The sequence below is a fragment of the Belonocnema kinseyi genome, chromosome 4 (assembly GCF_010883055.1).
Source record: "Belonocnema kinseyi isolate 2016_QV_RU_SX_M_011 chromosome 4, B_treatae_v1, whole genome shotgun sequence".
Classification (NCBI taxonomy): domain Eukaryota; kingdom Metazoa; phylum Arthropoda; class Insecta; order Hymenoptera; family Cynipidae; genus Belonocnema; species Belonocnema kinseyi.
The window spans coordinates 114,208,033-114,234,674 of record NC_046660.1 but is presented as its reverse complement, the minus strand read 5'-3'; the positions used below and the strand labels follow the sequence as shown (position 1 = coordinate 114,234,674).

General features: G+C 32.9%; 1 protein-coding gene across 1 annotated transcript in view; it reads left to right on the top strand.

Moving 5' to 3' along the window:
* The window catches only part of LOC117171295 (putative phosphatidate phosphatase), a 144,111-nt gene that overhangs the window by 76,188 nt on the left and 41,281 nt on the right, over positions 1–26,642 (top strand). Inside the window, exons 3-4 of the mRNA XM_033358454.1 lie at positions 14,415–14,516; positions 15,054–15,253. Coding sequence (XP_033214345.1) covers positions 14,415–14,516; positions 15,054–15,253 — 302 coding nt within the window. The remainder of the gene's footprint in view (positions 1–14,414; positions 14,517–15,053; positions 15,254–26,642) is intronic.

Genomic DNA, 26,642 nt, shown 5'->3' with positions numbered 1-26,642 from the left:
CCCCCCCCCCCCCCCCTCCCCCTCGTTGATAACCGTTACTTCAAAATATTTTTTAATTTATTTCTATACCGCACTTCATCCTGAAAATCCATTTTTATTTACAAAACGTCTATTAAGTTTTTTAAACTAATACAAAAAAATGTTATGTTACTAAAGTTAGGGTGTGGGAAGGCAAAAGGGTTTAAAATAACGTTATGTAATATGTAAACAAGAATATAAGTGTTCAGAAAATTTAAAAAAATAAATTGTTATTAGAAAATTGAGGTAATGATAGAAACGAGTATAAAAGTGAGCACGCGCGTGCGCGCGCACATACTAGCCTAGTATGGTATAGATTCAGTTGAGGTCCTGACATCACCCCACTCTAACTTGAAAATAATAATTTTAACCCTAATTTAGAAAAACTTAAATATTTCTTAAACTAGCATCGGCCATAAGGAACCGTTCATACACTACGTTGCCAATTTTGGACCATTTTTCCCCCCCCCCCGTTGATAGCCCCCCCCCCCGCTAAAGTAACGTATCCATTTGCTGAACATGGATTTTTATTTTTAAACAGTTTATTCTGCGTTAGTTTGCACTTCTGGCGAGTTCATTTGAAAATATATGCCTACGTGACCGTGTAGTTCGATAATGAATCAAGAAAAATGAAAATAAGAAAGTGATTCTCGCCAAATGCATGCCGAGCGGCAACTGTTGTAATCGTTAGAGGTTAAGTTTCATTTGAAAAGTGGCATGCAGTTTAATTATTAGTTATTACAAGAATGACGGGTCATAAGTCAGTGTTTTTGGCAACTCGTGTTGACGATTATAAGCATGAAGGAATGTAGATCTTCGATAAAACTCGTATGATGTGGAAGTTTTGCAAAACAAGAGTTGACTGGCAACGGAAAAGTACTATTGATAATCACTGTAAGTCAGAACAGCATATCAATAAGAAGATAAGAGCTGCTCAACAAAATAAGTTAAAACGTCAAGCCTCTATTTCTGAAAGCTTAAATGCTGCTAAAAAAAGTTAGGAGTGAAAGGGAGACTTTCATCAGATCAACTGTGAATGCTTTCCTGAAAGCAAATATTCCTCTGATAAAGTTGGATGACCTAAGTTTTCGTGACTGGCTGGGTGAATATGTACCTGGTGAGAATCTTGATTAATTTCAAATGAAAATAAATGTATTTAATGATAATTTTAGATTCACGAGAAGCGCTAGATTACTTCTAGACTAGATTCTTCTAGAGTAGTTCTGCATCAGATCTGCTAGTTAAAGTTGAGGTATCTAAGTAACTGTAGTGTTCACTGCTTTGGGTCTAATTTGGCTCGTCAACGCACCACCACTTGTTGGTCACCCGGCTGTTCATTCCCAACTGAACTGTGTCCGGCTTCACACCAACACTTTGTGACGTACACTCTCGAGACAATAGCAACCCCTATTTAGACATACACTACATCTCTTCCTTCTTGTTAAAAAAAATTTTTTTCGAGAGCACTATGTTCTGATAACAGAAATTTATTTCAGATTCTTATAATGAACAAAACGTAGACTTATTTTATTTTTTTCGTTTGTAAACACTAAACAGCTCAATAATTTCTCTTCTTTTTTTTTCAATAATTATCTTCATTGTCGTCATTTTCTTCAAACAAATCATCGTCCTCAGTTTTCTCTTTCTCATGATTATCGAGGGTTTTCCACTGTCCTTGAATCTTTTTTAGGTGCACAACATTTCTCCTGTAAGTTTGCCGTTTCATCGTTTCGGACTTTGATGTCTCCTCCTTTGCTGCTCTCCATCGTATGCGTAGTTGGTCGAAAATTGAGAATTAATTCATTCTCCTTATTTGTATTTTTAACATATACCTTGTCACCCACTTCTAACTAGCAGTCCTTTGCCTTTCTTTTCCGATCTGTATATTCCTTTCCCCTTTCCTTCTTTTCCTGGTCTCTATCTCTGACTTCCATATCCTCCTGTATTTTACTAATATCAGCAAGCATAGGAATTTTGTCAAGGAACTGCCTTCTAAAAAACAATTCTGACGGTGTTTTTCTAGTCACACCGTGTGGTGTGCTATTATACATAAACAAGTATTCCAGGAGACTCTCTTTCCAATCTATTCTTTCAGCTTGGCTAATTTTTAACCGTTTTAAAATATCACGATTCTGGCGCTCGACTTCACCATTTTGCTGTGGCCAGTAAGGTACAGTATTGTAGATACAGAGTCATTCAGTTTTAAATATTCTCCCTTTATTTTACTAATTTTAAGCAAAAAAATGACTCACCTACACTTACCGAATACACAGTCTGCACTTTGGTTAGTTTATACCAAATAGTGTTTGTTTACAATTTTTGAAGTCTACATCAGGGTCGATAGAAAACTAAAGATTAGTTCAACAAAAGTAAGGGATTGAAGTTGTCTGAGCAAGAAGACTCAGCCAACTTCAGCCAAGTATAAGCTAACCAAAGCGCAGCCTGTGTATTCAGTAAGTGTAGGTGAGTAATTTTTTTGCTTAAAATTAGTGAAATAAAGGGAGAATATTTAAAATTGAATGCCGCGAGGATTTTTAAATTTATGAAGGACATTTTTTCTGTAAGCATAGACACAGCCGTCTGACATATAGTATATGTTAAACAAATATTTACGTCAGATAAACTTTATCTTTCGTAAGATAAATTTTATCTTTTTTCTGTTAAATTTTATCTTTCGTTAGATAAACGTGCTGCAACGTTCATATCTTATTAAAAGATAACATTTATTCTTGAGGTTTACTGTGTAGTTACTATATATTCCTTTCTCTACAAAATGCTTTGAACTCTTCACTACAGAATTGTTTCCCATTATCGGCAGTTATTGAAACATGATGGCCTAACTTACTGAAAATTTCCTTCAGGAGATTAATATTCTCTGAGCTAGTGATCTTGCGACATATTTTTATTTCTTTATATCTGCTAAAATAGTCGACTACTACGAAAATGTAATCGTTACTAGGTAGTGGTCCCATCAGATCCATAGCTGCATCAATCCAGGGTCCATCCGGTAATTCTCGTCGTTTTAGTGGGTTTGGCGGGTTTGGTACTGAGACTAATGTGCATCCTTAACACGATTTAACCATACTTTCAGCCTCTTTGTCATGTTTAGGCCACCAGACTTTTGTTCTGAGGCGTGCTTTCATTGCGACGATGCCGGGATGCCGGGGTGGCCTTCATGAGCGGCTTTCAAAACTTGAATCCGTAGATTCTTTGGAATTACTATTCTTGTACCTCTTAGTAATATGCCATCATAGAAACATAGTTCATTCTGAAAATTTTTGAAATTCTTAACTTTGTCATCCCATTTATTATTATATATACCATCTTTAACTTTTAATATTTCCGCATCGTCTTCAGAGCAATCTTTAATCTCTTGTATTTTCACAGCTATTGGCCTGGTAAATTCACCTATTTGATGGATGTAGCTTTCATTTGTTGCTAATGATCTATCATCGAACTCAGCACACAGGTTCGAAAAGGGATCCGCAATATTATTCTTTCCAGGACGATATACAACTTTGAACTTATACGATTGAAGGCGCAAAATCCAACTTTCTATTGGAGCACAAGGTTTGAATTTTGGACCAAAAATTACTTCCAATGGCTTGTGGTCCGTCACCAGGTCAAACTCTTTACCATAGAGAAAAATGTGAAAGTGTTAGACAGCCCAGGCAAGTGCTAGGGCTTCTTTTTCTGTCTGACAATGTTGTCGTTCACAATCAGTCAAGGTTTTGTTCCCATATGCAATTATTCTAGGTCCGGACTCATGAATTTGGATTAATACTCCTCCTAAACCAACGGGACTAGCGTCGGCAATCACTATGGTCTTTTTATCAACCTCGTAATACCCCAAAGTAGTAATCTTGGTTAGTGCTGACTTTAGGGAGTCAAAGGATGTCTGTTGATTTACACTCCAGAATTTCTGGATATTAAATCCTTTACATTGTTTATTTCGAAGTAATGCTTTTAGAGGTTCCGTTATTGTAGCCAGATTTGGGATCCATTTTCCCACGAAGTTAACCAATTCCAGGAAACTCTGTAATTCCCCAATAGTTGTGGGAGATCTAAAATCTTGAATAGTACGTATATATTTTTCCAATAGTGTAATTCCTTCTCCAGTCAACTCATGGCCCAAGAACTGTACCTTAGTCACTCTGTAAGTACATTTTTCTTCTTTCAAAACAACATTGTTTTCAGCTAATACTATCATTACCTTTTTTAAACTCGTGTCATGTTTTTCCATATCTTTTCCATAAACTAATATGTCATCAATAAAATTGACAACTCCTTCACACCCTAATAATATTCTTTCCATGGTTCTTTGATATATTTCCGGAGCACATGTGATTCCGAACATTAAACGCTCATATCTGAATAAACCTTTGCTTGTAATAAAAGTTGTGATGTGTCGAGAATCGGGATGAATTTCTACCTGATGGAATGCGTCACGTATATCCAATTTGCTGAAGTATTTTGCACTCCGCACCTTTGGCAATAATTTTTCCATTGTCGGAAGTGGATGATTTTCACGCGTAATTGCTGTATTTGCTCGTCTCATGTCCACGAAAATACTGACCTCGCCATTCTCTTTTAGTAATGGCACCATTGGTGATACCCATTTAGAAGAGCTCCGAACTTCCTCTATTATTTCTCGTTGAACTAGTTCCGTTATTTTAGCTTCTACTTTTTCTTCTAAAGGTATAGAAATTCTTTGATAGGGTTGAGAAACTGGTTAGACAGACTTATCTATGGGTATCTCAATTAAGACATCCTTAAGTTTCTAGAATGCCTTCTCTTCAATTTATTTGATGTCAATTCCTATTTTCAGTATTCCTAGTGACATGGCAGTTATCTTGCCCAATAGGATCCTAGAACCTTCGCTCACAACGTAAGGTATAGCATCCTTAGACTTTGCTCCTACTTTTAACTTTGCGTTGAAAGAGCCTTTTAACTTTATTGGAGTACTGCTACCATATGCCAAGAAGGTTTTATTTGGGTTTCTTACTTGGTTGTGTATTTTCACTTGGTTATTCTTCATGGCTTCCCAGGTTTTTTTCGGTAATTAGATTGTGCTTACACCCAGAGTCAATCAGCATATCAACTTTTACTCCGCCGATTTCACATTCGACTGTAATGTCGTCATCTATATGAAATATATAATCTATTTCTCCGGCCTCAGATACCTGGTTTACATTATTTGTATCATTTTTAGGTCGAAATTTCTTCTGATCGTATCTTTTGTTGCCTTCAGCTTTCTGTTTCCTTTTTATTGGTAGTCTGGTTTTACAATATTGACTAAAATGTCCTTTAAGACCGCATTTCAGACACTCCTTTTCTCTGGCAGGACGTGCACTACGTTGAGAAGAGTGTTTAGGGTTTCCACATCTACCACATCCTGTTCTCTTATCCACCCACTTCTTCTTGTGTGTTCCGCTTTTTATTTTATTTACCGCCTGATGTGGGCTTTAATTTTTATTATTGAATTATTCCATTTGGCAAGTTACAGCCTCGAGAGTATTTGCTTCCACTATAATAATATCCAGGGTAATTGCGTCACCAATTTGCAGAATCTTTTTTCTTAAGTCATTGGACGAACATTTTTCAGCTATCTGATCGATAAAGTGTTCATTCTTATCATGAAATTGGCATTTATCTGCCTGTTGCCATAAGCGTACCACAAATTTCTAAAAATTTTCATTTGATTGTTGTTTGAGTAGTCAAAATTAGTAACGTTCGTAAACTTTACTTTGCTTAGGTGCAAAGTATTCATCGAGCTTCGTTATAGCTACGTCAAAGACGTCTATGCCATCTCCAGGTTTTACGTTAGCATTTGGGATATTGTAGAATATTTCTTGGAGTTCCAGTCCTCCGAAGTGCAATGAACTTGCTCTTTTTCTCTCATTTGTCCTTATTTCAGAAGCCTCAATATAGATAAGAAGTGCTCTTTTCCATCCCTCCCATCTTATTCCTACATAGGTGGGCCCCCCTCACATGCGAATTTTTCTAGCGTCAGTGACATTTTCTTGTATTTTGGTTACCTGAAAGACAATCAATTCAATGGTCAGAACTTATCTGCTATGATACTTGCTTTATAGATGAGATTTTGTCGGCCGAATATCAATTTAATGACCTGGCATTCTTTGCCCAATATCAATTTAATGATCACAACTTGTCTGTTGTGAGATCCACTTTATGGTTCAGACTTTGTCTGCTTAAAATCAATTTAATGATTTGTCAATTTAATGACCCGGCATTGTTTGCCCGATTTCAATTTAATGGTCAGAACTTGTCTGCTTTGTGTGTGTATAATTACTCAAGGTTAGGTAGAGAAGTCAATTGGAAATAGAGTCTCCATTTATTTATTATATTCAAGGCCAATCTTCCAGTTGTCACACATCCTGCCTTGAATCATCTCAATACTGTACACACTCCAACAATTAGGCATTTAATGTGCAACAATAACCAATAATAATAAATAATTAATAACACATCAATAATGCCAACGCACATATGCGTGTATACACATACCCACACGCATAAATACATAAGTATACACACGTACATACCTACTTAAATCCATATATACATATACACACGCATACATAGGAAAACTCAAAGACATATTGCAAGATACGAGAAGAAGAAACTATTTTTCTACATAGTCCCCTTGGACTTGAATATATTTTTTATATCTGTTCTCAAGCTTTGACAAACCTTGTTTATAAAAATCCGTGCCGTGGCGTGGGACCCACCTCGCACAAACTTTACGGTAACCAAGATGATCTGTTATGATTGTGTGGATTGAAGTTCGACAAATATCGATTTCAGGAGGCATTGCATCCAAAATTCTGTCAATTGTAAAGCGCCTATCCACCGAAATGATTTTTTCTACTGCTGCGACTGTGTCATCTGTAATGGCGGTTTTTGGCCTGCCTGCACGCTGCTCATCATGAACTTCTCCGAGTCCTTCGAGAAAATATGTACGCTACCGACGCACCATTTGCACACTCATGCATTTGTCACCATAAATATGCACTAATTCAGTGTGAATTTCTTTGACATTAAGCCCTTTTGCAGTTAAAAAGCGAATAACTGCACGGCAGCTAAGACCGGTTCCGCTTTTATCGGTATATCCTAAACTAAAACTATGTTCGGTCCCAGCTCGCTAAATGGCGCTGGGGCAAAACGGAAGACTAGGGAAACTTACTTTTTAAACACCCCTTGTAGATGCAGAAAGCCGTCATCCTCGGGTCCCCCCGCATCCCTAAGACACACGAGGGCCTCGTCAGCCGGTCTTCGCGACCTCATCGAACACTTTATTTTATTTTCATTGCATTCTTTTTTCATATACCGTACATCGTCAACTTAAATGTCTCCACCGAAAGACTCTTTTTGTATTAATTATATCCAACACAAACAAACCAAGATAAAAATGGATGAAACCTCAAAACTTGAAAATAATTATGACCATACCTCTTTACTATGTATATATATATATATACACATATGTGTCTGCTTTTCCCCTCCTACCACGCAAAAGCTTCCGTCCTTATTTATACTCTCATCCTCGTCGCCATTTTTAGTGTTCACTGCTTTGGGTATAATTTGGTTCTTCAACGCACCACCACTTGTTGGCTACCAGGCTGTTCAGTCCCAAATGAACTGTGTCCGGCTCCCCACCAACACTTTGTGACGTACACGCTCGAGTCAATAACAACCCCTATTTAGACATACACTACATACCCTATGTCACGCGTATTGTACACAAAGGTGAGAGAAGTGCGTAAAGTTCACTCTATTGTAAATAATACAAAATATGTCAAGAGTGTACTCTTTGCCGAAACTAAAGCTAGTCGTGATGCTGTATCTGATGAATAGCAGAAACGTTTACTAAAAAGAATCCAGTCAGTGGCAACTGCATGTGATAAACTTCTAAAAGGCTTTATGAATGAAGATACTGGCAAAGACTTTCGAATCAGCTAGATCTTTATTTGACCCCTGCAAATCGACGCCATGCTCTGGTGAAAGTGTCTCTTAGTCCAAAAAAGAGCTATTCCTTTTAGACTCTATCCCGTTTCCAAACTTCTCTGTTCCACATTCTGTTTTGGTAGATATTGTAAAAAAGAATACCAAGACTGCGAAAACGAAGAAAACAAGGAATGATGAGGAAGTTGAATGTGACCTTGTGGTTAACGCCTTGTTGTCAATGAAAGTTAATCATCCTGACCTTGTGATTCATTGTATGCAAGTTTTACATGTTCCGGTCTCTAATGCTGACTCTGAGAGGGGCTTCAGTGCCTATAGGGACATCCAATTCTCCAAAATGGAATAGACTTTCTCCTGCAAATGTTGAAGTTGCGTTGTGTATGTACTTTGGAAGTGATATGGAATCGTCCAATCAATAATATGGATTATTTTAAAGATATTGTTGATGAGGGTTCTGTTTTTGATAATCCCATTCGTATTAAAGTATTATTGATTTGTGTCTCAGATGCCTCCTGATGATTAATCTTGAAAAAAAATAACACCAATGTGATGAGATGAATCTTGTTTTGTGTAATATGACTAATGTGATTGTACAGTTCAACTGTAAGATCGTTATTTATTTGAGATATGTAAACAGAAGTTGATTTGTTTTCAAGAGTAAATAATTTCACTATAATATTTGCTTATTCTTTCCCTGTTTTTTAAAATGTATTCTGCCAACCTGTAATGCATAATAATGCATAAAACTGCATTTTCGAACGCATAATGCGTGCATAATTTCAGAATTTTCACCGCATAATAAGCGCATAAAAGACTCAAATTTTGGCGCATAATTCGGCATTCTCGATTGCATAAAGTTCACATCCCTAATAATAATAAATTAAAATAATATGGAGAAAAATAATGTGTAGTTATTCATATTATTAATTATAAACTATTTAATAATTATATTATTCTAAAAACTTTTGAACTTAGAAATTTTAATCGTTGACCCGTAAGAGCAGCCGAGCTGGGCCTTTGTCGTGGACTGTCATAGAACATCCATATGGTGAAAGTTCGAATTTCAAAAAAGTGTCATTCAATTTTTAACAAAAATGCATTTTTTGTAAGGCTGAACTCATGAAACCTACAATTTGTCATGTTGAAAAAATATTCAGTCTTTGGACTTTGTTTCATGAGATCTAAAAACTCAAAAGTGTAAAATTGGTATTCGCGAGATACTGATAACTAAAAGTTTATGTGAATTGTGTAAAGAATTTATTATTACTTATAGCAATTGTTTTGGAATAGCCTAAAAATTCCCAGTTTTTCTTAAGTTTTCAACTTATTGTCAACTTTTAAATTACGGCGAAGCAATTATCAATTAAATTGGTCAGAAATAATTCTTTGAATAGTTTGGTATTATTTATAATATATTCTCTCAGAACAATGTTAGGAAGTTAATGGTTTTTCTAAAAAAATTTCACTAATCGTAGAATTTTCAACGAGAGTGAGGTTATGATTAGTTCAAGCTAACAAGAATAATTGTTTAAAGAAGGCACTATTATTTTTAGTAACATTCTGTTTGCATAGTGCTAGAAATTTTCGATTTTTTCAGACTCAATAATTAGTGAAATTTAACAGAAATATAGAAAATGTTGGATTTAAAAAATTATTGTGAGGGGAAATAACTAGTTTTTTTACCAAAAAATATAGACTGGAGGAAAAATTGTATCGAATAATAATTGTTTTACACGCCTAGCACACCCCAGCAAAACTTTTAGATTTCCGAAATTCGTATTTTGAAAAGATTTTGATTTAAAAAAATTATTTTATGGCAAAAGAAACGATTATTTCACCAAAAAAATAGACCTGAGTAAAAAGTTTACAAGACAATAATTGTTCTGGACGCCTAGAACAACCCGGCAATAGACGTTCAATAGAGAAAAATTAATAATTTCGAATTACAGCTTAAAAGTGAAGATTATTCTATTATTTTGAATGCGCGATTTTTCCATCTGTCTAAAATGTCATTATATTTCTATTTCCATAGCGGCTGCTGCATAGGTTCCTATTCCCCAAAATTGAACGTGTTTTCAATATATTTAATTCCTTGTAATTGTACCGACAGATACACCCTACAGAGATGTCTTCTATTTCCCAAAAGTGTTTGTATTTTGAGATTATTTAATTCCTTCTAATAAGTTCACAAAATGTGTCTGATAAATTATTTTAATTCTTTCATGTGGAATACAAGTTTTTAAAATTTAATTTTAATCATTTCAAGTCCACCTCTCAAGAGTTAAAATTATTTTTATCCACATATTTAAATAGATTTCTTAAATGCATTTTTAACACGTTTAAATAAATTATTAACATATAAATAAATATAAATTTGAATATTTTTCGAATTTATAAGTTATAAAAAGATTTGATAATGAAAAATAGGTTAAATAAATGCTTTCGTTAAATTTTACTAAGTCGATTGAGAGGAATAGGATTTGCCCTTTTTCTGTTCCCGTTGGGGGATTTTAGACGGAGGAAAAATCACGTATTCATAGGAATACAAATTTTTAATTTTTCTTAATTCAACGCTTATTGTCGGAAAAACCAGCCCAACTTGTAGATTTTCGAAATTCACATTTTCAAAAATTTGGAATAAAAAAATTGTTGTGAGGAAAAAGAAAACTAACAATTCACTAAAAAAATATGGACCTGAGTAACAAGTATATACGAAAATAATTGGTTTGCGCGCCTAGGATAACCTAGTACAAACAAGTACAATTGCTAGATTTCTAAATTCCGCGTTATGAAAAATGTTTCATTTGAAAGTTATTTTTAGGAAAAAATCTAGTATTTCATCAAAAAATATAGATCTGAGTAAAAAATGTGTCGAACAATAATTGTTTCAGACATCTAGCAAAAACCAGCACAATTTTTATATTTTCGATATTCACACTTTGAAAAATTTTGGATTCAGAAAATTATTTGAAAAAACCCAGTATTCAATCAAAAAATATAGAGCCGACTAAAAAGTGAATAGAATAATAATTGTCTTCGACGCCTAGTACATGCAAGCACAACTTTTAGATTCTCGAAATTTGCATTTAAACAAATTTTGTATTCAAAAATTATTTTGAGAACAAAACTGTAGAGGACGATGATTATTTTGCACGCCGAGCAGAATGCAGCATAAATTTCAGTTTTTCGAAATTCGCATTTTTTATATTTTTGTTTGCAGTGTCTCAAAAAAAGTTGTTTTAGTAAATTTTAGTTGAAATTTGGATTTTTTCGAAAAAAACTGTGGCACAATTCAGCACAACTTTTATTTGTTTGAAAATAAAAAATGGCGGTGCAAACTTCTTGGACATGTTTTCCCTGCACCCACGCTGTCTGCGAGAGCAGTGAGTGCGAATCTACAGGTCTATAGATGGGAGTCGACAGCAGTCAATGGACTTTCAGAGAGTGTTTATTGAAATTAATGACATGACGCTATTGAAATCATAGTTAACTCACAGGAAAGAAAGAATCGTATAAAATCCTATGAAATCCGAAACTAACTCATATGAAATGAAATGCAATCGTCGGCAAAGATTTATCTGATTTTAGAGTGAATGGCCCCTCGGTTTTAATACTGATGCATATTGTGGATTGTAATACTAAACATTTATTGAAAAAGTATATATTATCAGGATATTTGAGAATGAAATTTAATGCAAAGTACATTCTTCGATGGTTTGGCCCTTAATTTTAAAAGGTCTGTGCACACATGGAGAGGAAGTACAAAAACGAAAACGCCAAAAAAAGTTTAACAACATTTACTGGTTGCTAGTGGCTGCAGTGTATATTATAATGAAATGTTAATAGATATACTGCTTGGTGGGTGATTCACTCTGACCCGTTAAAAAAAAGTTCATCAAACTGTTTAAACTGATCATTTTCCAATGTAGGCCGGGAATTAAGGCAATCGGTAGTTCCCGAAATGCGTCACGAATGTGTCATGAATTGCAGTAATCGGTATTTGCAGAGATGTTTTGACAATATTTTGCGTAATAATTAAGTACGTTTTTAGAATCAATCTTCCTTTCTTAGTACAAATACAGTTAAACTCTGATAATGGACCGATGTTAGGGCCTACCTTGTTGTGGAATTACTCAGATAGAGGGCCGTTTCGTAGGAAACGCTTTTGTTTGTTCACGCCTGAGCGACCGCCGTTCACCCCGCGCAGCTCCTTTTACACCTACTTGCGGCGCGGCGTCAATATTCTCGGAAGAACTATCAGAGGGCCCCAGATCTTGGGTTCACTGTACTCATATAAGTACACCTATTATTAAATATGTATTTTATTAGACACTGTCTATGTTTACGGAATTTTCCGTAACGTTTACCCTGAACAAACTTAAAAATGGTTTAGAAATAAGGAAAATTCTTTAACATCAACCCTGATCAGTGATCAACCTATAATTTTGGTTAACCCTATACCTTAGAATATTACCTACTATCGGCGAGAAAATTCGAATCCTCTGGCTTTGACGTTGAATAAGTATGTGAAGAAAAAATGGTAGGTTAATAAAAAAGGTACCATTTTAAAGGTGCAAATGTTGTACGTTAATGAGTCGAAAAGTAATATTCCAAAAAATTATTTGTAGCTTACAGATCTGAAAACACGATGAAAAGTGAGGAAATTTGACAGCTTTTAAAAACAGTGAACTTTGAAGCATAGTTTTTTATTGGAAAAATGATAGGAAAAATCTGAAAAAATTCATGGTGGTACATTAAACATTTCTGACCAGATTGCCGTCGAAAATTTTGCAAAATGTAAACAATTGTTCGTTTTTTGTGAATAAATATGCGACCGCACTATCTTCAGTTCTAATGAAGATAATGAAATGATTTAAATTGGAGGTAGTTAATTGAACTATCTGTAATAATTTACAATTTGAAGGAAGTATGTGCTTCTAGTTGTCTTTGTACAAATTGCGACATTTGAAGTCAGTTTTTTAATGTAGGAAAGCAAGTGTGAGAGCCCAGCGTGGTGCCGTTTTTTCAGGGGATCATCCTCGGTTTTCCTCAATACAGGGAAAGGGTTTGAAGGCCAGAGTGATGCTCGAAGGCACAAGTTAGGTAGGTGGGGCTGAGGAATACCGAGGACGATCCCCTGAAAAAACGGCACCACGCTGGGCTCTCGTACTTGCTTTTCTATATAAAAAACTGACTTCAAATATCGCAATCTGTACGAAGACAACAAGAAGCACATACTTTCTTCAAATCGTAAATTATTACAGATAGTTCAATTAACTACCTCCAATTTAAAACACTTCATTATCTTCATTAGAACTGAAGATAGTGCGGTCGCATATTTATTCACAAAAAACGAACAATTGTTTACATTTTGCAAAATTTTCGACGGCAATCTGGTCAGAAATGTTTAATGTACCACCATGAATTTTTTCAGAATTTTCCTATCATTTTCCCAATAAAAAACTATGCTTCAAAGCTCACTGTTTTTGAAACCTATCAAATTTCCTTACTTTTCATCAGATTTTCAGATCTGTAAGCTACAAACAATTTTTTGGAATATTACTTTTCGGCTCACCAACGTACAATATTTGCACCTTCAAAATGATACCTCTTTCATTAACCTACCATTTTTTCTTCACATACTTACTCAACGTCAAAGCCAGAGGACTCGAATTTTCTCGCCGATAGTAAGTATTTGAGACTCTGAAACTCGTCGACTCTCTTGTCCTCAATAGATTATAAAATTCCACAAAAATATCTCTTGAAAGTTTTTTCGTTTCTAGCGTTATTTTTCTAATTTTGGCAAAAATGTGTAAACAATCGTTAAAGATATTTATACGTTAAAGGTAACCAATCCCACTTCTTCCCCTTAGTAAATAATGTACTGTTAGGATATCTTGCATAATTTACGAGATAAATTTGAAAATACATCTTCAGAAAAAAATCTCGTGGACACAAAAGTCGTTCAACCAACATAAAACTTATAAGATATATTCTAATATAAGCACAAATTTTTAATAAATATTGGAAAATATAGGTTTTCCCATATAATATACTGTTGATGTTTTAAAAATTCAACCAAATAATTAAAGCCGACTTTGTAAAAAAAAAGAATCGTTACTTTTTTCTATTATTTTAACAAAATTTGAGTTTCTATAAAGAAGACATCTTGAAATTCTTTTTCATCTAAATTCAGTGGTGCAATGAGAACATAAGTCCTTAATTTACTTAGTCGTATTTGGAGTAATTATTGACACTGAATAAATTAACGATTTTTATGATCATATTCATCAAAGGATTCATGAGGTTTCTTGCTCAACATTTGTTATAATAATATAAACTTTAAAAAAATTTTAACTTGTGAAAGATCTTCGAAAAATCTAAAATATGTTTTCTGAATTTTGTTTAAGATGCTGCTTGCAGAATACATTCACGCTAGAAATACAGGTGAACCATCAAAGGTATTGCTTGGTTTTAATATACCAGCATGGGTATGGACTGCCTACTGCAAGGTGAGAGTTTTTTTAGAAACGATAGAAAGCATATAGGATAGAAATGGGAATCATCCATCAAAATAAATTTCAAACCATAAGAACTATAATACCCGACTCCCCTATTCGAACAATATGTTGTTTCTCAACAACTCACACCTGCTATAAATGAGATATCAAGCTGCAAATTTGAGAAATTAAATAAAAAACACTAAAGAATATTTCTATTGTCAAAAGTATCAACATTTCTATCATTCAAAACAAAAATCCAAAACTATTTTTGTCATATTTCTGAACATTCAGAACCATTCAACCCCTCCTACATGCAGGAAAAAAATGTGTTGAACCAAGTAAAATGTTTTCTTGAATATAAATGGAAATTTGGTTGAATTGAACCAATTTTGGTTCATTCAACAAAATATTTGATTGATGCAACCAATTTTTAGTTTGAATTAACTAAATTCTTCATTTAAAAAAAGATTTTATTATAATAACAATAAAATTTGGTTGGGCAACCCAATTTAATGTATAACCCTAAAATTTGTTTATTATTTTCAGGTTGGACTCTTTGGTTTTGGGGCATTCGCAACAATATTAACGACAGATGTTGGCAAATATACGATTGGACGTCTGAGGCCGCATTTTATGTCAGTTTGCATACCAAACATCAACTGTTCTCTTCCTGAAAATCAGTATAAATATATAGAAGACTTCTTTTGCACCGCGACTCTATCGCCAAAGATTGAAAAAGAGCTACGGTAATTTTATCATTTTTTCTTTTATAGATACTGGCAAATGAATAATGAAAATCTTCTGCTGAATTAGTCAAGTTTCTTTGTTTAACATAAGCAGAACAATTTAAAGTACTTGAATATACAAGACTTTACTAGTTTTATATGAAAAATCCATTAACTCTCCTTTCAAAAAAGGTGGTGAACTCGATGATACAATAACTTTCACTGCAGAATTTTTAGTTTTCTTTTTTTGTTTGTTTAATCGTTATTGATTGTGCTGTCATAATGATAAATGTTAATGTTTCATAGTGGGCCCCTGACCATTTCGAAATAGGCTTTTACATTGTGAATGTAATCCAATGACTCTAGGTTTCAGATTTCAGTACCGCGAAATTGTTGGAATGGGTTAAAATAAAATAAAAAGGTCGACCAGCCGCGGACAACCCAGAAACTGGCAGTAGGTTTATTTTTTGACTTGGAATTGATGTGTTCTTAAAAAAAAAAAAAAAAAAAAAAAAAAAAAACGATTCAATCACTTTAAATAATGTACAAAAAATTCCGTAAAGATTTCCTGAAACATTGCTCTAATGACTTTGAAATACCCAATAATTCGCGTGTCAGATGGCGCTACCATCAAGTTAAAAGAGAGACCCTACAGGCGTATTGCATTGAGAGGTTAAGGCAAGGTTCACACAACCAAGAGAATATGTCCCTTTGTCAGTTAATATTTAAAGGTGAGGTTCAGGAATATTTGAAAGATCTATAAAATAATTCGATGCCTACTAGTAGTCTATGGTACCAAAGGCGTTTCGAGAAAATTAAGGATGAAGTTTTTGTTTTAGTATTATTACTTGAAAACTTGTAAAATATGTAAACTGTGTTTTGCAATAGACACAGTAACTTATCCTCCAAAGGATTGATACGCAAAATGATGACTTATTCATGTTAACTTTTTAATATTAAAGTTAAAATTTTTTTGGTTATATGCCTTTTTTCCATAAATGGAATAATATCGTTAAAAAGGTTAATATATCGTTTTTTTAAATATTTTATTTTTTAACTAACATTAATGCTCTGGAAAATAACAATTTCTTCCACGAACACGTTATAATGAAGCGCGGCGCATTAGCGAGTTAATAAAACTGAACGCGTTATACTCTTAGTATCAACAAGTCTACGACTGCAATAGGTCGATGCGCACTGACCTTGTAATGTTTAGAACTCATGTAAACATACGAATTTTGAAATATCCTTTGTATGATATATATAAAAGCCATGCCTCCGTCGTTTAACGTAATTTACGGAAAAAGGGCATGTAGGCCTATGTGCCCTTCTTCCATCCAAGGCCTCAATTTTATTTTACAATAGAAATCATATAGTTCAATAATTTAAGATTTGAATGATTGTCACAAAATGAATAATTTGAAGTACAATTATTTAAAATTGAACAATTTTAAGTTGAAAGCTTTTACAGTTGAGTAATTTTTTCTAAATTAAAATATAACAAAATTATCCAATCATTTTTAATTCAAATCTGCCGTTTTTCTATAGGTATCTTTGATAAGCATTTTTCTCGAAGATGGTTTTCTCCTTTTACGATGTTTCTTTCCTTGTTGACCCAAAAGTACTTTTTTAATGACATGCATTAAAGTTAAAAGTTGGGGTTTGTCACTAAGGCCCTTATGCCCCGGCACCCTTATTATTCTGCATTTCTTTCTTTTTGAGTGTTTTAAGTTTTGAAGGCTTGAAGGGTTGAATCGAAAAAAAAACTTTAGACGCTCGGAAATAAATGACTAATATCAGATAAAAAGTAAGAAATCGTCCGTATTTTGTTCTGAAATTTTAGTGGCCACCCTGAAAACGCAGGTTATATTCTAAACGAAATTTGAATAATATTCGATGGTATTTATCGAGATATTTTGACTATATTTTGCGCATTAATTCAGTTTTACAAACAATCTTTGTTAACGTAAAAAAAAACATATATTTTCGATTTTTGGAAATACTTTTATTGCATTATTAATTATTGATAATTTCATTTAAAGACTTAACACTGTCTGAAACCGAGGTGTAATACTGTCCATCTTTTATTTAACGCTGCCCTTTTGGTTAATATATCCTGTCTGAAAATAGTAGATTGAAAGAAAAGTAGATCGAAAAAAATATGAAAGACATACGCAACTACCCAGGTGCGAATTGACCGCTGGCCCACGTTCGGGCCAACCGCCGGACGGTCGGTCCATCTTTGCGCGCCACTGGTCGGCCAACCAGCTAAATGATAACGGTCAACCGCCTTTGGCTTCTCCACGTCGGGTCAACATTTGGTACCATATATGGTCCATCTATTAAGATGACGCCGGCCCAACCTTCGACAAAAATTAATTTAAAAAAAAGTTATTTTTAAAATTATTATTATTATATAATCTTCACTTTTTATCATTATTAAATGCATAATTCACACACACGGTTTCTTAAACTTTCAATTGCACGCTTTAACGCTTTAAAAAATTTTACTCGTCCAGGATTCGAACCCTAAATAAACTTGTGTATTTTACGCGTACTCTAATCACTCGGCTATCGAAGCACCTGAAGTTAGATTACAAAAACTGTGTGTTGTATTCTCTTTATAGATTAATTTAGAAAGAGGCTTGACAAATTGGGAAGCTATACTTCGAAAATATTCAGTGTTCGATGCTTTTTTAGAATTTTTAAATTTTGCAGCATTTAAAATTAACTTTATTATATACTAAAATAGAGACATTTTGAATATGCAGCTTTATTTAATTAATAATTCTGAATGTTTTATTTAGACATTTTTAATTATGATATTGCGTCACAAATTAACAAAGTTTTTTCATTTTTGTTGATTTGAAACTAAAGTTGATAATTTAAACGATAGCTAAATAATAAATATTTACTCTTAAACGTAACACACCAATCCGACCTCCCAATAGTACGAGCAGATCAACTGCAGCCGAAAACAAATCTATCGAAATGAAGTAGGTTATGTGCATCCAATGTTACGGGTATATGTGATGTCGGCGGACAGGCCATCTCTTGACCACAGTCGGGCCGACTGCAGTTTCACGGTCTTTTTGTAACAATCAAACAGAGTTTATCCGACGGTCTGCTCATACTCGAGCCAATGTTTTACCGACCATCGGGTGCATCAAGGTAACTTATATCAATCCTACTGCTGTATCCAGAGTCGGACCGACCGCATTATTGTGGTCGTAACGACCAATCTGCCACAATTTATCCGATTGTCGTACCGTAGTTGGGCCAGAATTGGCCTGGCGGTCGGCTTTTCGCTCGCCGCCGACGTCCGTCGCCAACGTCGGGCCGACCATGGCAGCTTGAAAACATCTTAGTCGGCCCAACTCTGATTACCGTAGATCGGTTACCATAGCAGGGCCGACTTTGGGTCGATGATCAAGCTCTGGCATCCAACCGAATTTCGCACCTAGGTACCGTAATAAATAATTGAAGTAAATTTCGCCATGCGATGTCAATATGCATAAGGTTATCTTAGCACGTTTTACATTTCGTACTATACACGTTTTGTATGGCGCCCCCCCCCCCCCCTCCCTGCAAGAAAAAAAACATAAAAACTTTTGTTAACTTTACCGATGTATGAATGCGTGTGTGTGTCACTGTATGTGTATACATATTATCATGTACAGTCTGAATAAATAGTTTAAATATATGTGCACTAAAATTAATTTTTAATAGTTTCCAAAATATGAATTAAGAAAACTATCAATTTAGCTTATTGTTATAAAATAAGTTTATTTGGTACTGCTCCCCTTAAATAATTTCGGACTTCATAACATTGTAGGCCCTGCTGTCATATTAAACAAAAATCCACACTCTAGGAACCAACAAGAAATTGAATCTGCTTATCTATTCTTTATACCTGTTTCGTTTTTTTGCAAGGAATTGCAGTTACGCGATAAGAGCGCAATTAATGGACAATTGCATGATAATTCTGACGGTGTGAATGTAAGACTTTGGAAGATGAACAGCAAGCAGATTTCAGATTTCATCTGCAAAAATTACAATAAGTAGGACGTAACAATGGGATTTCGGATGAACGAAATTTAAGTTCTGCCAGCAGCGCTTGCTCCATTGTAGGGACAAATTATGACGATAAACTTCAGTTTGCGCGATTTTCTTTAAGAATGTACAGTGTACATTACGTACAATCAATCTCAAAAGTTGCTTATCATTGAAATTATTTATAAAAGCGACAAAAAAATTTCTATTATTAATTTCTGTAAATACTGATGGGGGCTTTTAAGCACATTTCAGAAAAAAATAATTCAGCTTAAAATTGTTTTTTTAACAGTTGTTATTTAAAGTAGTGTTCCCTTTCCCTTTCAGAAAAAGTTACAATTTTAATTTAATCTTAATAATCAAGGCCTCATTTTATTCTTTAAAGGATTCTCTACAATTCTATTTGGGTGGTGTTAATTAAAATTTATACTATGATTGTTTATAACAATAATAACTGTATAATTTCTTAAATAATTTTTTTTATAAAATCAACTAATTTTTTCCTAAAAAGCAAGAAAAAAGTAAACCTTTAAATAACTACTGTTAAATAAACATTTTTTAACTAAATTATATTTTTCTGAAGTGTACTTAGAAGCTTCTATCAAGATTTACCGAAATTAATCATAGATCTTTTTTGTCGATTTTATAAATCATTTTAAAGATAGACTACTTTTGAGATTGATTGTACGTAGTGTACATCCTTAAAGCATCTAATTCGAATTATCCCAAGTTTTCAAATAGGGGCAGTTTTAAAATAGCATTATATCCTTTTTAAGTTTAAAGCAGAATGCTTCTAACAGTTAAATGTATATTAATTGAATCAACGATATAAAAAATCTATATTATATTATTATATATATTTTTAACTTATTGTCGGGTTCTTATATCCTAAAGATGAGGAAGCGCATTTTTCTCTCAGTCTTAAGATTGTTATTGCCCAATATGTCGAAGGCATTTTTATAGAAAAATATATATCGGCAGTCACGGACAAATTTTTTTAATGCAATGAAGTGATCTGCTAAGAGCAGTATGCCTACTTCGACATATTGGGTAAAGCCTAGTTTTATTACCTTACCATCCGTGGACTGTGTTGCACATACAAAAATTGTGTTGTACATACAAAAATTTCCGAAGGTACCGGCTCAGGGATCGAACCCCGGAACTCTGACATGAAGTCCGAGTGTCTAATTGTCTGAGCCATCGATGCTCTCGTTTATGTTATATATTTTTTACACTTGCTTACGATTGAAGCCAATTTTTCATAATCAGCCAAGGATTAACTCAAGTGCTTGATAAGATGAGGATGTTGTAAAGTAATTTAATACAATGTTTGAAATCGTTTGCGATTAGGTTTTAGTGAGTACAAAATTAGGAGCATGATGTAATTAGTATTTGTTCTTTTATCACTGTTAGATCCTTATACAGAGCCGGCGAGCGTTAAAGGTGACAAATAGTCGCCTCTAAATGCTTTCAGAGGCGACTGTTTTCAATACCAACGCTCGCAACCGTTGTTTATGTCTATAACAGCTGTAAAACACAAACTCCAAACTACACAATGCTCCTGATTTTTCACCAAAAATATTATCGTAATAATTTCAAACATCGTATTACATTAACTTATAATATCAGAGAAAAATAGAGAGTCACAATGTATTAGAAATATGAGTTGATAGAAACATGGCGCGCCCTACTCGCCCGTATACTCGTGATGGCCATTTGATTGATGTATATCGGGTTTAAATCTACGAGTGATTCCAGGACTCGGTCGGTGTGCAAAAATCTGCACCACCGACAATGACCGACATGAGGTAAAAAGTGGCCCTCAACCCTTTACATGTGTGCGTCGCGTGGCCATCGTAGGTATATCGGACGCACACAACCTGATACCGGCTTTGACACAGGCAGATTCAGAATTGAGATTGTTGGTATTTTACGCCCAGTTAAACTGTTCAATCGCGAAGCAAGCAATTTTAGAAAGATACAATCTGACAGGTAAATGACTCAATTTTGTGTTTTTAACTGTCCAGTGTTTCACCTTAAAATCTGTTTGTAGATTTTGTATATTTGTGCTATAATTATTATCCATAGCTGGTTCAATTCAATGCCAGATTAAGCAAATCTGCAAATACCTCAAGGAATTTTAGGTTATGTTTCTATGTTTACCTTTCAGCTCCACTCTCCTCATAATTATTTTCAGGTTCTTTTTTCAGAATTATCACACCAGGTGCGATCGAAAAATCGTTGGATTATCAACATCAACCCCTAAATATTTGACTTAAAAAAAAAGAAAGTCAACCACATATTGTAAGTGACAAAAAATTAAAGAAATGTACAACCCGGGAACTATAGCCCAGATTTTTGAACACCAAGAAGTACCCTAGAGTTTCGAGGAAATCCCGGAATTTTCCAGATTAATTTTTTACTTTTGTTGATTTTATCTAAATTTTCCTAAAAAGTCATCTTTTTTTAGGTAGCAAAATCAACTATATTGATGAACACTCGTCTATTTCGAACAGCTAGTTCGATCTTTTAGATTAAAAGTTCGCATTTTAATCTGAAAATTTTTCTATTAAATGCCGCCATCAGAATTAATCTCTTTCGTTTAAAAATTCAACTATTTTGTTGGTCGTTATTCCATTTTCGACATTAGCTTTCATCTTTGAAATGAAAAACTCGATTTTTAATTTGAAAAATTTAACTATCAAATTCCGCAATCAGAATTAATCTCTTTCGTTTAAAAATTCAACTATTTTGTTGAAAATTATTCCATTTTCGACAGAAGCTTTCATTTTTGAAATGAAAAACTCGATTTTTAATTTTACCGGAAAAATAAATATCTATAAAATATTTTCAAAATTTCAGCAGCTTACAATTAATAATTATTACAAGTGATTACAAAAATCCAAATAACTTTGGATTTGATGAATAGTCCAGAATGGAAAAACGATAGCTTAAAATAAATTATGAATCTTAAGTATGAGAAAGCTTTTAGTACTTCCACTTGATTAAATAGCAATAGAAAATGGAAAAAAATAAAAAATGTAGAAACTGTGGCCAAGAGTCGAAATTTGAATGAAGGCAATTTTGTACTTAGGGGCCGTCCATAAATTACGTAACGCAAAATCCAGCTTTTTTTACACCCCCCTCCCCCTTAGTAACGCAGTCGTAACGCAAGGATAACCTTCCTGTGGCGTTACGTAACGCTAATCAATTTTTTAAAAATAAAATTTGCAATAATTTTTTTACAATAATTTTTTTTGCAATGTTTATTATAGTATACATTTTATTTTACATTGTTTATAATACTGAAAAAAAACAATATTTGGTATGGAATTTAAGAAGTACTATAATGATAATTATATAAACTAATCATACAAACGTAAATCATTTTACAGTTTGGCTTTATCTTTGGAATCGATCTTATCTTAATAAAGCTAATCGAGTCAGTAAGATTCTACAAATGGACTGATTAACCATTCTTCTAAATAATTTTATGAAAAAAATTAGTACAGCGTTACGTAACGCTTAGGTCATTTTTTCTTATTAACATGTCACAACTATGTCACATAGTTGCTTACCCCCCCTCCCCTCCCCCATAAAAGCGTTACGTGATTTATGGACGATCCCTTATAGGGTGTGAGACTAATCGACTTTTATGAGGATTAGTCGAGTTAAAATTAAACTAATGATAGTGTCTAAATTCATATAAAATTGATAGTATGGTGATAAGTGGCAATATTGTGATAGAACTGGCTCCACTTCTATAAAGTAGGTTTTCCTAAGATATCTTGAATCGGATCTGATCTGGGAATTGAGCTATTTACCTTTCGTTTATAAATGTATATTTTTTAATTAAAGTTTAAATTATTTGGTTGAAAATGCATGTATTTTGTTAAAAATTTGACTTTTTGTAGAAAATTAATCCTCTGGGCAGAGAATTTCACTTTTTAATTGAAAAATGCATGTGATTTAATAAGAAGATGTATTTTTTGGTAGAAAATCACTTTTTTTTTTTTGATAAAAATGCAACTATTTGGGGGAGAATTCTTTTTTTTTTAGCTGAGGATTCAAATATTTGATTGAAAATTTCAATTTTTTTGATAAATTCAACTGTTTCTGATTGAAAATTAAATATTTTTGGTTGAAATATTAATTATTAAACTATTTGTTAAAAATTAATTCATTTGGATTAAAACTTCAACTTATTGGTTGAAAAGTGAACTATTTTCTTTAAAATTAATTGTTTTGGTTAAAGTTCCTTAATCTTAGCTGAAAATTCATCTCTTTTGCTTAAAATAAAACTACTTTGATAAAAATTAGTTTTTTTTTTGTTTAGCGTTTATTTTTTCATTGATAATTTAACTATTTGGTTGAAAATGCAACTGTTTTTGATTTAAAATTAAATATTTGGTTAAAATTTGAACTACTTTCTTTAAAATTCATATATTTTTGTTTGTTAAAGATTCATAATTTAGGTTGAAAATATATCTTTTTGGTTGAAAACGATACTTCTTTGTGGAAATATTTTTTTTTGTTAAAATAAATTTTTTAAACTGGAAATTTAACTACCATATTTGGCAGAAAATTAAACTGTAAAGTTGAAAATTATTTTTTTTTTTAGTTAAGGATTGTAGTATTTTGTTTAAAATTCGTATACTTCATATAAATTTAACTGTTTCTTCATTATTTATATTTTATTAAAGATTCATAATCTTTGTTGAAAATTTATATCCTGGGTTAAAACTTAATTTTTTAACTGATTGACTGAACTAGTTTCTTTAAAATTCAGTTTGTTGGTTAAAGATTCATAATCTTACTTTTAGTTAAAAATTTATTTATTTTAGTAAAAAAAATTTTTTAATGAGTTTTTTAACTGAATATTTAACTGTTTGTTTTAAAATTAATTTTTCTAAGTTGAGAATTTAAGAATATCGTTGAAAATTCGTATTTTTTGAATGAATTTAACTGTTTCTAATTTAAAACAAAATCTTTTTTTGTTTGTAATTTCAAATATTAGATTTTTCGTTAAAAAATCATCTTCTTAGATTGTAAATTCAACTTTTTGGATGAAAGTTGAACTAATTCCTTCTAAATTCATCTTTTTGGTTGAAGATTCATAATCTCAGTTAAAAACTCAATGTGTTAAAACTCAATTTTTTAACTGAAAGTTTAACTATTTGGTTAAAAATTGAACTAAAATTAGTGAAAAATTTCTTTCTTTTGGTGAAACATTTTTCGTTAATGAATTTTTGTAATTGAATATTCAATTGTTTGTTTTTACATTAATTTTTCTTAGTTGAGAATTTAAATATTTCATTGAAAATTCGTATTTTTTAAATAAATTTAACTGTTTCTAATTTAAAACAAAATTTTGTTTGTAATATCAAATATTACATTTTTTAAATTTATCTTCTTAGATTGTAACTTCAACTTATTGCTTAAAATTGAACTACTTTCTTCTAAATTCATTGTTTCTGTTAAAGATTCATAATCTTATTTGAAAATTCATCTTTTGTTAAAAGTTGAACTATTTTATTAAAAATTCTTATTTTGGTTAAAAATTAATTTTTTATTAAATTATAATTTTAAATCTTCTTTGGCTGAAATATCAACTATTGCGTTTTTTGTAAAAAATGCATATTTTTTTTATTGAAAATTCCACTCTTTGGTTGAAAGTTAAACTACTTTCTTCATCATTCATCTCTTTTGTTGAAAATTTATAATCTGGGTTAAAACTCAATTTTTTAAATGAAAATTTAACTATTTGGTTAAAAATTGAACTGTTTGGTTGAAAACTAATTTGTTTTAGTTGAGAATTCAAGTATTTTGTTGAAAATTCAACTTGTTGGTTGAAAGTTGAACTACATTCTTTAAAATCCATTTTATTGGTAAAAGATTCGTAGTCTTACAATTAGTTCAAAATTAATTTCTTTTGTTGAAAAATCTTCTTTTTTTAAATTAATTTTTTTAACTGAATATTCAACTGTTTGTTTTTCAAATTACTTTTTTTTAGTTGAGAATTTAAGTATTTCATTGAAAATTCGTATTTTTTGAATGAATTTAACTGTTTCTAATTTAAAACCTAAAAGATCTAAAAGATCGAACTAGCTGTTCGAAATAGACGAGTGTTCATCAATAAAGTTGATTTTGCTACCTAAAAAAAGATGACTTTTTAGGGAAATTTAGATAAAATCAAAGAAAGTAAAAAATTAATCTGGAAAATTCCGGGATTTCCTCTAAATTCTAGGGTACTTCTTGGTGTTAAAAAATCTGGGCTATAGTTTCCGGTTTTCCCAGCCAGTGACCACCCGCCTTAAAGTTGTACATTTCTTTAATTTTTTGTCACTTAAAATATGTGGTTGACTTTCTTTTTTTTAAGTCAAATATTTAGGGGTTGATGTTGATAATCCAACGATTTTTCGATCGCACCTGGTGTGATAATTCTAAAAAAAGAACCTGAAAACAATGATGAGGAGAGTGGAGCTGAAAGGTAAGCATAGAAACATAACCTAAAATTCCTTGAGGTATTTGCAGATTTGCTTAATCTGGCATTGAATTGAACCAGCTATGGATAATAATTATAGCACAAATATACAAAATCTACAAATGAATTTTAAGGTGAAACACTGGACAGTTAAAAACACACAAAATTGAGTCATTTATCTGTCAGATTGTACCTGTCAAAAATTGTTTGCTTCGCGATCGAACAGTTTAACTGGGCGTAAAATACCAACAATCTCAATTCTAAATCTGCCTGTGTCAAAGTCGATATCAGGTTGTGTGCGTCCGAAATACCTACAATGGCCACGCGACGCACACATGTAAAGGGTTGAGGGCCACTTTCATTTACCTCATGTCGTTCATTGTCGGTGGTGCAGATCTTTGCACAGCGACCGAGTCCTGGACGAGTAGGGGGCGCCATGTTTCTATGAACTGATATTTCTAATGCATTGTGACTCTCTATTTCTCTCTGATAATATTCTCATCTCATCAGCTAGTTGAGTTAGTCCGTGGCTAGGAGGAAAAATCGGATTCACCCGAGAACAAGTTAAAAAAATAAGATAATGATTTATTATAATATATATCAGGCAGCATATTGTTGAGAGAATGCGGATACTATCTGACGCTAAGAAAAGTCTACAGCGGAGGGAGAGGTGGGTCAGAGAAAATCGACAGTTTCTCTCTGACCCATTTAGACTCTTCAAAGACCCTCCAGTTACTGTCGACCACCCGCCCAAACCAGAGGAAGTCGAAGTACGAGGGTAGTTCAATAAGTCCTTAGAATGACCAACAGATGGCGCGCGAATCGCTCCAAATCATTTGTTTTCAGTCAGCACCACTCCCAACTAGATATATG